Genomic DNA, 12,069 nt, shown 5'->3' on the forward strand with positions numbered 1-12,069 from the left:
CCATTACTGTGGATTTAACTAATCTAATGTCGTAAATCTGCGACACCACGCAGTAACATACTTATACAGAATTTTCAAAAAAAAATTTTTTTTATTATTTTCTTTCATTCACAAGAAAATTTGGCACCTAGAAAAAATAAAAATTTTCAAAAAAAAATCATGCAGTGACGGCGTAACTCACAGAAAAGAAAATAATTTATTTATTTCTGATGGCTGATGCTGGCTCGTTTACACGTGTATGGATTTACTGCTGACACTACGTAGTATGGCGGCCATAAGAAAATGCGCGTGTAAACATGTATTATTAAGTTGCAAGATTATATGCATGGATCAAAAAAGTTAAGTGGCTTCTGGATTTTCACGCGATTGTTGGAACTTGTGCGATATCTGCGCCTGCGCAGTAGTAGATACGATATTGGCAAACATTTTGACGTTTATTATTTTTCACAAACTGTCAAATACCACCATACAATGACAACAACGCGTCTCGCTTACGACTGAAGAATGCAATTGTCGATATAGTCAGCAATTTTGCGTGTAAATAGGTATTATCGCGATAGTTTAATTTACACACTATTGGTGCCAGTACATCCATACACGTGTACAGGCGCTAGAAGGCATTAGGAGAGCATTCTCTGAGATGGTCTATTTTTGTAGGACACATTGATAATGTAGTATGGTTTGATTAAGAAAATAAAAGAATATTCGTGTACTTTGTCATTATTTTTATTATATTGATTTATTATAATGTATATCAATCACTTTAAGTTACTTATACAATAATAATTTATTTATAATAATAATATTACGATACAATATTATATTCATAGCTTTACATGGAATGAATAATAAAACCTATCAAACACTGTCTATGAAAATTTTCACTTTCACACATACATAGGAAAATCAGTGTATTGTCTGGATAAGTAATTATGTATAACAAACATATTATACAGAAATATATATTAATTTTTATAGTTCGAGAAACAGTTGAAAATGGATATTTTGACAGTTTTAGAACCCAAGTATTATTGACGCATTTTATAACTTCAATTTGGAAATTATGTAATGTGTTAATTTACTCTTATTTATTTTCAATGCGTATTATAAAATCAGTATTGAAACAAAAAAGACTTGATTTCGCGATAGGTACTTATTGAAATATTAAAACGTAAATTAGAATTCATTTAGAATCTTAATCATCTAATTGGTATATATGCAAGTGATATGTAGTGGAAAAAAATATTTTTAAATATTCGTGAATAAACGGATGTCGTAGCTAATTTTTAGCAATGCATGATTTTAGCTGCATAATAACAAAATTATACAGAACCTTTTTTGGTTTAAAAAAATCAAAATAACTTAGTTACATATATTTTTTTTACAATAAAATCGTTAATCATCCCCCCTTTGAAACAGTGGTAAATAAAAACATCGAGATACAATTTATACCTTTTATTTCTAGGATTTTTTTTATTCGTAAACAGTATGTGAGGTGACAACATTTTTTATTTTTTTTATTTGTACAGTGAAATTTTTCACAAACATCACAAATTTCAAACAGCGGAATTGTCCGCTTCTTTCACATCCATAAATAAACCTATATGATTAGTCATACTACATTACTTTCAAATACAATCTATCAATATAATCACAAATATTTTTTTGAGAAAAATATCTTACAAAACTTCTTAAGTGAAGTATTTTTTTTAATAAATTTTCATTTGGTTCTCGATGAGCTTGACACCATGCAATTGTATTGTTAAAATATTTAGAAGATATAAATTACAAAATGAATTTTATACCAAGAGCTAGATTAACATTTATTTTTTTCATACCAATAAAATACGAGCCGCAATTGAACTCCAGTGCAGTGGAAAAAATATAATATTATTTTAAACTTATAATTAGGTTTACATATTATGTTCTTCATCTATCGGAACTAAATTGAACTGAAAGCTTATTTAAAGTTCTTTTAAGTAAATGATATTGTTTTCAATACATATAATAACTGTTTTTTTTTAAGTAGGCATCAAGCTCATGCGATTAGTCAATACTGAAGTTGTCATTATAAACTGGGTATTCAGTTTTTTTTATAATAATTTATTACGAGAAAAATACAAAGAGAACCTTTCAATTTGGCTTGGATCAATAATTGTTTATTGATTTATTTTCAAAAAGAAACAAATAGTGAGAATTTTTTGGATATTTCTGTAGGCATATTATAATTTAAAGTGAATTTTATTGCGTATAACCAGACATGTAAATAATTATTGTAAACAGAGGAAACGAAATTAAAATATTCGTTTTCGAATGTGTTTTTATATAAATAATACAATTTTGCAAAAATTTCAAAAGTTGGCCTATTTTTAAACGGCAATCGATATTCGATTGTCAATAATAAAAAAAAATGCTGACACACTTTCTCGTGAAATATTTCGCAAATAACTCATTTTGGATTCAGATTCGCATCATGTTGTGACTGAGTAAAACGCACCTCATAAATATGTCTACAAGCTTACGCAAATATTTTTTTGCTGCGTAGTTTTTTTTAACAATGTGATACCGGCCTAGGTTATGTTAACTGTAATCAATTGAGAATTGTTATCAAAATCATATCAGAAAGATATTCGTGTAAAAACGTAACAAAATTCTTGTTTTAGTAAGTACCAAAGTACATTTGTTGTTGGAAAAAAAATCAAAGTAGCTGCCATTTTTTACGAAAGATTCATCTTCTGTTTCTTCCCAAAGAAACTATTTTATATATTTACATGAGCATATTATTATTATATTAAGTACTACTAACACTGGTAAGTACTATATTTTTGATTCGAATTAATCATTCATTTTATTTATAAATACAACATGGCAAATTAAGTAATATGTACAATACTATATATCTTTTTTTGCTCACAAATTATGTATACTTACCATAATTTATATTTACTAAATAATGAATGTGCAATATTTTCAATTAACAAAATCGCACATTGTGAATTGAAAATACTTTAGAAAACATCTTTATACAACACATAGTGTTATATTACTTTATTTGTGACACATCAACAAACAATAATAACTGTAAGCAAAATATAATAAAAACACGTTTAAAAAAAAACATTGAATTTAATAATAGAAAGATAGATTTAATAAAATATGAGGTTTTTGAACAAGGAAAAGGAGGCTTTTTTTCATTGATTCATTATAATTTATATTTTAACGAAAAATTTAATAAAGAGATGATAAATTAATAAGTCCGTATTATTATATTGCAATTAAAAGAAAAGATTTTTTTATTGAAAATTGCAATAAGTGAAAAAGCCTTTAATAAAGTTGAATTACTGATGAGCTTTGACTGTCAAAGCTCCCTGTATATATCCGAATTTGTTTTTGATATATTGTACATAACAAAAAATATTATTTTTTATTTGAATTTAATGAAGAAAAAAACAAACCACCGTAAAAATTAATTAAACCGTCAAAAAGGAAATCAGTAAGGAGGAAAATAAAGTTAAACAAAGCATTAAAATTTCAACAAAACCTAGTAACGAACATATTCCTATGAAAACTTGATTTTTTTTCAGGAACTTAACACCACCAACATAAAATATTAACATTTCAAATATTAAAAAAGAAACTTTTACACATTTTAACATCGACGCACAATTTTTTTTTTTACACAAAACGAATTTTGAATGAAATTTTATATTAATTTTTTACTGTCTGATGATAAATATTATTTAATAAAAAATGAATTGTATTACTTTTGTATTGTTACAATTGATGTAAACTTTTTTTAATTTTACCGAAATTATCAAATGTAGAGATTTTTTAGCCTCACACACACACACTCAAAAATTTAATAGAATAGTTTTAATGACGATGATTGGTGAACACTCAAAATATTATAGATATACATTTATTATGTACTTCGTTTGATTAAACTTTGGAACAAGAATTAAAACATAAATACGATAGTCACTAAATTACATAATATTCACTTTTGAAATACAAACTAATTCCGCGTAGCAATTAATACGTCTAAAAATTTACAGAAAAACTTTCACTAACCTATTAAAAAATTTACAGTTATTTTAATATTCAATACACATTAGTAGTTTAAACCAAAAATCACAATAATTATAATATTATAATATCTTCACAACGTAGTGTTTAATAGTCTTTTTTTAAATGTCTATTTTTTAAAATACCGTTTCGGTATTTGGGTCGCGTAGGAAATTTTTCGAACAGCGGATAACATATTGAACCCCATATAACGATTAAAGATAAAAATTGCATTATGTGTTTTTTATTTTTAACCGTTCACGGGATCTCCAGTAGTGGAATTTGCATTCGTCTACCGGATTACACTTTTAGTAAATATGTTATCCACTATTCGAAAAATTCCACTGATCCTATGCGGACAAATGGGCGAACTGACTGGGATGGAGGTCGAACTGGTAGGGGTGACCATACGGGTTCATGTGGTAAGGGACGATGTTCATGGACGCCATCTTGTGCTCCTTCTTCCACTTCATGCGGCGGTTCTGGAACCAGATCTTGATCTGGCGCTCCGTGAGGCAGAGGGCGTGCGCGATCTCTATTCGGCGCCTGCGCGTCAGGTAGCGGTTGAAGTGGAACTCCTTCTCCAGCTCCAGGGTTTGGTATCGGGTGTAGGAGGTCCTCTGTCTCTTCGTCTCACCGTTTGCGTTCACCGTACCTGGAATTTGTCAAAAAATAATATTAGCTTTATTAACAGACAAGATTATAACCAGAAGTATTTGTCAAAAAATTGAAAAGGGGGCTTCAAAACAGTTTAAATCAGTTATAAAAATATTAAATTCTACCAAAATTTATAAAATATACGTATTTCTCCCAAATTGATGATTGTATATATTTTAATATTATCAATTTTGATTTCACAGAACAAACGCTAGGTAGATCATGATCATACGTTGCTATAGATAACGAATAAAGGCAGAAATGCCTGCATATTTTATAGTAGATTTTGTGGACGTGAAATAATAATTATCTTTTATAGTAAGAATCCTCAAAATTAGTCAATGCATCGGGCCTCTACGTCACTGCGCTACTGTAGACAGGTGTTTCATAATATGCGGTTTCACAAGAAGACTTGATTATTCGAGATTCCTCATAACACCATATTACTTAAAGTACGCCCTACCATGGTTACTAGTAAGACCTTCAAAAACTATATTCGCTTCCCATGCAGATAGTCGCCCTTTTTCGGGTAGGACGGACATAGGTTTAGTTGTTAATGTAAAGCTGAATTTAAATCTTGTTAAATGAATGTATGAAATATCGTGGAACCTTCTGTTGAGCAGTCATTTATCATTATTTTTTATAAATTGATATATTGTAAGCCAGCATAAATAAATAATATATAAATCTTCAAATCAATATCAGCTAGTAGTTGTCAACGAAGAATTTAACTAATTGTCGTACAAGCGCGAAGTAATACTTTGAAAAAGTGTTTGCCGTAATTTGAAAATTAAACAAAAAGTCGAAAGTGTCCGTTGAGACTGTCCACGGTGAATTTGGTCGTCTCTCAGCGTCGTGGCACGTTGCCAGGAGCGCCGCGACGCTTCTATCAACGAATTCACTTTGTTTATTTTCCCTCTACAATCTACATGTGATTTTAACAACATATCGCTTAGCCTTGTTGGCTGGCATTATCTTAAATATTCAAGCGCATACCTGCTTAATCAAGATATGCACATATTTAAATTAACTAAGTGCTTATATTATATTAGGTATATTATAATTTGTCGCATGCATGTATTAAAAAAAGAAATTTCATTGTAACAGAAAAAAATCAATTTGAAATATAAGTATTAGGTATTATTTATATAAACTCATCGAATCCATTATAAATTCCTGCCTCCTCCATTAAAATAATAACCAGATGGTTTTAAATTATTATAAATTATTAAAAATCAACAAAAATTAATCTTTTTCTTAATGAAATCTGTATAATACAGCGTTGATTAGAAAATATTATGTTAAATTTGTAGCAGTTTAAGTTTGAGTTCATTAAAAATTTTGTTTGAAGATGTCGAAAGTGAAAAGTAGAGATCCGGGTCGCTAAGACCAATATCTATGAAGCAGTACAACTTTCATAAGTTATAGACTTTAAATTAAATTAATATCACGGACCTTCAGTAGACAGTATCGAATTTGAATCAGATTGTTTATTGGTTACCATCGTTACCGTAATGTGCTCAGTTCATTTGAAGCAGTATTTTAGACTGATAAAAAATGTTTAAATGTAGTTAGGTACACTATAATATGTGGGAGATATATAATAGCAATTAAAAATTAATATAAGTAAATATGCCAATTTCTCATATAATAATATTATATAAAGTATTTTTTATTCAATAGGGTTCTAAGTTCTACAACATTCACCGATTTTCACCTTTTTTCTGAATTCCTCAATTCTTTGAATGGTTTATACTTCTCTAGCGGCTAGCCTAATCAACTCGATAATTTTAAATATAAAGCCCTTTGATACATTAAAGATATGGGTAGGCCTATAGAAAGTTATAGATTATAACAGACCTATGCCATCCCGATTATTGTTTTTTCATGTTTGTCTACAATATATTATTATTAAAGATTTTTTAAATTACATAATTATGTTCAGTTTCTTTTGCGCACAAATGCAAATGCAGTACCTAGATAAACATATAAGGAATGATGCCCTTGAGTGCAACGACATTTACAGCGATACGTAATTTTTATTCTAGATTCAAAATGGGATTTTAACTGTTGAGTTCCTATAGTTACAGTTAACGAAAAAATCATGGAAAATATATAAAAATAAAGGTGCTTTCACATGTCGTTCGCGAGACGTCATCGGTCCGGTTCTGAGATTCGTTGATCCGGACACGAATGCGCCGCGAAGTGAATAAATCCTTCCAGAATAAACATGGAAACGACAGGTGACATATGCAACGTTTGCTCTCCGACTCTCTCGTCTCTACATGGAAGCCAGAAAACTCTTAGACTATGTGAGCAATGTGCTTTACAATCATCGCGAGAGAACTTTTGCTAGAATTTATAATAGGAAAAACTTAAGACATTAATTTTGTTGATATTTTTATGGTGATATTGAGTAAACGGTTTTGATACATCGTCACTGTACAGGCCAAGTAGCGTAACTCTCAAATATCAAATTGTTCAGGAAGTGAAAAAAACTGTAGGTACTTATTAATATTTTATTACAAATTGAGTGGCTTACTCTGTACGTACTCGTACCATTGGGTCTATTCTATACATATCGACCGCTAAAGTGATAAAGTGATAAATATTATCAAACTTAGGGTAGGTTTGTATCAAAGTATTAGCACTTATTGTCACAATTACAATAAGTTGGTCGTAATTGTTGCAATAATTGCTATATTTTAACAGCATCTCTCTTTGTTGCTGTTAAAATATATCACTTATTGCAACAATTACAGCCAACTTATTGTTATTGTCACAATAAGTGCTAATATCTACTTTGATACAAAACTACCGTAGTTAACCGTCGTATTTATCACTTTATCACTTTTAGCGGTCGATAAGTATAGAATATAGTGAATTGACCTACATGTGGCTTACGTTTGGAGAAGGTTACAGCATTTGGCTGGAATATTTTTTGTCAAGTTTAGTTACAAATGGCTTAAAAAATAGTTTTGAATTATTTTGATATGAAATATTTTTTTGGGATTTATGATACTTGGCCAGTTCGTGTAAGAGTATGCAATAAGTCCATTACCATCAACATGTCACTTTGGTGAAAAGTGAGAGTTACGGCGATTGGCCTGTACAGTGACGATATGATACAATTGTATACCTACAGTATTTTATACAACTACCACGTTATGTCAGCGATTTCATAGAGATGTATAAATAATGTAGATACTATGTATAAGAGCGAGAGGATTTTCAGTTTCACAGATCGCCGCCAAGTCGTCCGCAGCCACGATATAATAATGGTGATCAGCGCTCGAAATGGAATATTTCACCAACCGGAGCGCTCAATATTTTATGAAAACGTTAACATAGTTAACATAGTTATCTAATTGCTGGTGTATTTTATAAAAATAAGTGTGTTATGCCGTGTTCACATTGGCAACAAGTTGCTGGCAACCTCATTAAATTTCGATTAAAATAATTTTTGGTCAAACAAATTTTGATAATTATCGTGAAATTTAATGAGGTTACCAGTGTGGACAAACTTTTAGATTTTTACATTAAATGGAAAATCTAGCTCACTGTCAATTTAATAAGTCCACGAGACGGAGCGATAATTTTGGGGATTTTACGAACCGGAACGGCGCTCCGGTGCGTTCCGGTCCATTTCGAGCCCTGATGGTGATACAGAGTTGATCATATTCTAAGGACTGTCTTGAAATGTTTACAGAAGTGGAAGACTTGCTCAAGTCGGTTTAATCAGGTGTTTTAATACACTTAAAAATGTGGCATCATACAGCGATTGAGAGGATTTCTCGTGAATTCGATTTTAATAAAAACTGCTGACATCTTACGTCATACATCACCTATTTGTATTTTGTGATACGCCCGTTAAAGATCGGGTGTGGTACGAGGTGGGATGGATGGTGAGTTTTATTAAGTACCGAGCCGTATTAGCCATAAACATCCGAAACTTTCTTATTTCTCCAACGTGTGGTGCTAGTTATTTTCATAAAAATATTAGATTGCATACCAATAATTTTCCACTATTTTCAGATGTTGCCAGCTCCTGGCGTCTTAATTTTATTACTTACGTATGAAATAATTTTTTTTTTTTTTGCGATATTCGTGGCAATTGCATTGTGTAAGTAAGGTACGAGTATTATACGCTAAAAATGAGGTAAGGATCTAACCTTCTTCAGTGTGTTTCTTACTATTATAATATACTAAAGTAGAATATACGTTTTATAACTTTGCACTTTTTTTGTACTTTTATACTACACTGATACGCCTCTTTGCTTGATTACCTCGCATAAATTAGATTGAATGATATTCACTTGTATTAACATTTGCAGTAATAAGAAAATAAATAGATATATCTAAACAAATAAAATATATTTAGAATATATATTACATAATTTTCATCATAGAGCTGGTGTACAAAGTTATGAAGCAGCAACTCTACTATTGTAATAAATCATATAGAAATATTAATTTCTGATGTGTAGGTACATTGGAATATTGTGCTCGGTTTCAAATAAAATTTTCGAATAAAAATACATACTTATTAAAAATTCTTTCAATCATATTTTTGAGACTTATGACGTATTCTTCAGATTGTTTTTATTATATTATTATTAATACATAAAGAAATGAATCAAGAAAACATCTGCTAAACAATTTGTCATTTTCGGTGTACAATAATTATATTAATTTATATAGAAAAGATTTATTCCTCAAAAATAATGATCTTTTAATTCAGTCGAAGTTTTTGGAGCGTTACATTAGTTGGTTCTCTTTGATTCCAACACTTTGATGTGACGAAAAACCCACTTTTGAATTAAGTGAACATATAAAATGATTTATAGCTAGCTATACCACAAATAGTTTTAATTATGATCTTTCACACAGTGTTTTCCTTTGAGACTACAGTCACAAAGAATACAAAAAACTAACCATCAAAAGGGGATCACTGACAAATTTGTGTAAATTATTGCTTATGCAGAGCAATATAACACATGTTTATATTATGTACTATTACTATAATATGCAAACCTAATAAACAAGAAAAGAGGAATAATAATATATATATATATATATAAGTAGGCATTCAAGTGTATGGTCATGATCAACATAATGAAGTAGATACAATGCCTCAACAAAAACGAAACAGAAGTGCGAATAAGAAAATATACGTCACGCTTATATCTCCGCAATACGGGTTAGACTAAGATAGAATTTCTACGGCTGAATTAAATATGTTTTGTACGCGTCGCCGGTAAATATTGATTTGAATGACTAGATTTATTTAAGAACTGCGAGGGTTGCTGAAATTTATTGTTGTGTTAAATATAAAGTAAGTGATAATTTAGTACAAAACATGGTTAATTATGTTGTGTTTATATGGTAGCTCTGCTGAAAAGCAACATGATGGTATAACGTTTCTCTATAACTTTTCAGTAAATACACTTTGTTTACATTAAATAAGCTGACTATTTAATTAACATAAAAAGTATTTTTCTGTACTGCATGTATATTGTAGGTAGGTACCTACCTACTTAAAAATGCTGTACCTATATATTATCTATATGGGATGGTTAAAAAAATTATGAAAATAAACCAAGATTAACTGTTATTATAATAATTATTGGTCACCCTATTTTCACCCTAGTCACACAAAAAATGTGCGAGTTTATTGCAGTGTTATTAAAAACCTTAGGTAGGTAAGTATATCTATGTATTGCATTATTTTTAGAACAAATTCCATGCTTGTATAATATAGTCTTCGAGGATTTATAATTTACATTATTTATGTTTCATCATGCGCTAATCAAATCAATCGATGAATTAGGTAGGCCTTAGGAGGACGTAACAAATTTTTTATTCACCAAGAACGCCGTGAAACGAAAAAGTTTGAGCTCTGCTGGGCCATAGTTCAAATATTTCTCTCGCATCATGTGTTGCAATATTGGCATTCTTTTGTTTAAAAATAATATGGAATTTATAATATATACCTACACCTAACCAATGGGCAGTCGGTTATGTTATATTTGTAACGAAATAAGAATAACTAAATGGCCAGGTGCCGCTATATGACATGGCTTCCTGATTTATTGAATTATAAAACAGCTCAGTTGATAGGGATTAACTCTTGGATTTATCGTATGAGCAGCCATTATTTCTGCATACCAAGTGCTGACAAAATGGTTGTGTAAATGTAAATGCTAAATATTATTGCGTGGAGGAGGTATGTGTTGTGGGAAAGATGTAATATGATTGCAAATGCAAGATATAGTTGAGTAGAGGGGGTGGGAATTTTTAATTGGAAAATCATCACAAGTAGGGAGTTATTGGGATTTAAAATGTTATTTAACTAATGCAGTGTTTTCCAACCCTTTTGATTTAGTGATACGTTTTATATCTCATTAGTATTTCACGATACATAATCATTGTTAAATTAAGTTTGCTTGTAAGAATAACATATTTTTCGTAACAAAATTCTCCACAAACTGGTTATATTGAATTAAGGATTATTTCACACTGTACAGTTTAAACAGTACGGAAAAGAGTCGAATGGTAAAAATCCGAATCGGCAACAAGTTCACACTCTTTTCACACTATACGGTTATGCACGGATTTTTTTCCGTCAAAAGCTCAGTTTGTGGTTGAGTGTTGTGCTGACCGTACGATTTAAAACCGTCTATGTGAAAAGGTGCATAAGGTCATGTATACCACTGAATCATCAGTGGCCGTCTGGGCGCCGTGAATGCACTGGAAATGGACGGCTGCTACACGGTGCCGTTTTGGTTTTCAAGTGTCGCCGTGTAATGTGAAATGAAAAGGGCCATGCTCTTCTTCGCGCCACTAAAAGAATGTCGCCGTTCGATTTTTTGCCGTACGGTTAAAACCGTATAAGGTGCATTGGGGTAATTCCGAATATGGGTATATTCCGAAAGTTCAAAAATTCTACCAATCGAAGCGATATTTTCCTATTGGCAACATTTAGTCGAGACACCATGTTCATTGTGCTCACCTCGACAGTCGTCGCTAGTCGCTAGTGTCAACAATGCGTGCATACCATCAAGTTTTTTCGGAGAAGTGTTTTTCGCGCCATTTTTGCTGATTCGTAATTACCCCAACTTACATATCTCGGAATTCTGGTAAATTATTTGAATAAGTGATTGCTTTTACGATAGATTGTCGTTTTTTACGAATTGTGAGAGGAACACAATGTCCTAGCTCTGTTTTTAATTTTTTTTCGGAAATACCCCTTTGGGGTTATTCTGATATATATTCATTCCGCAATAGCCTACTTAACTTTTTCATAGTAATTGGCAGTGCTTCTCAATCTGTAAAGATACTAAAATT

General features: G+C 30.7%; 1 protein-coding gene across 1 annotated transcript in view; it reads right to left on the bottom strand.

The window, feature by feature from the left end:
• Positions 1 to 3,436: 3,436 nt before the first annotated feature.
• The window catches only part of Scr (homeobox sex combs reduced), a 104,286-nt gene continuing 95,653 nt past the window's right edge, over positions 3,437 to 12,069 (bottom strand). The window contains exon 2 of the mRNA XM_085945483.1: positions 3,437 to 4,720. Within this exon, the coding sequence (XP_085801609.1) occupies positions 4,416 to 4,720 (305 nt within the window). The 3' untranslated portion in view covers positions 3,437 to 4,415. The remainder of the gene's footprint in view (positions 4,721 to 12,069) is intronic.

This window comes from Rhyacophila brunnea, unplaced genomic scaffold, assembly GCF_057557595.1.
Source record: "Rhyacophila brunnea isolate RB1 unplaced genomic scaffold, BYU_Rbru_1.0 scaffold_18, whole genome shotgun sequence".
NCBI lineage: Eukaryota > Metazoa > Arthropoda > Insecta > Trichoptera > Rhyacophilidae > Rhyacophila > Rhyacophila brunnea.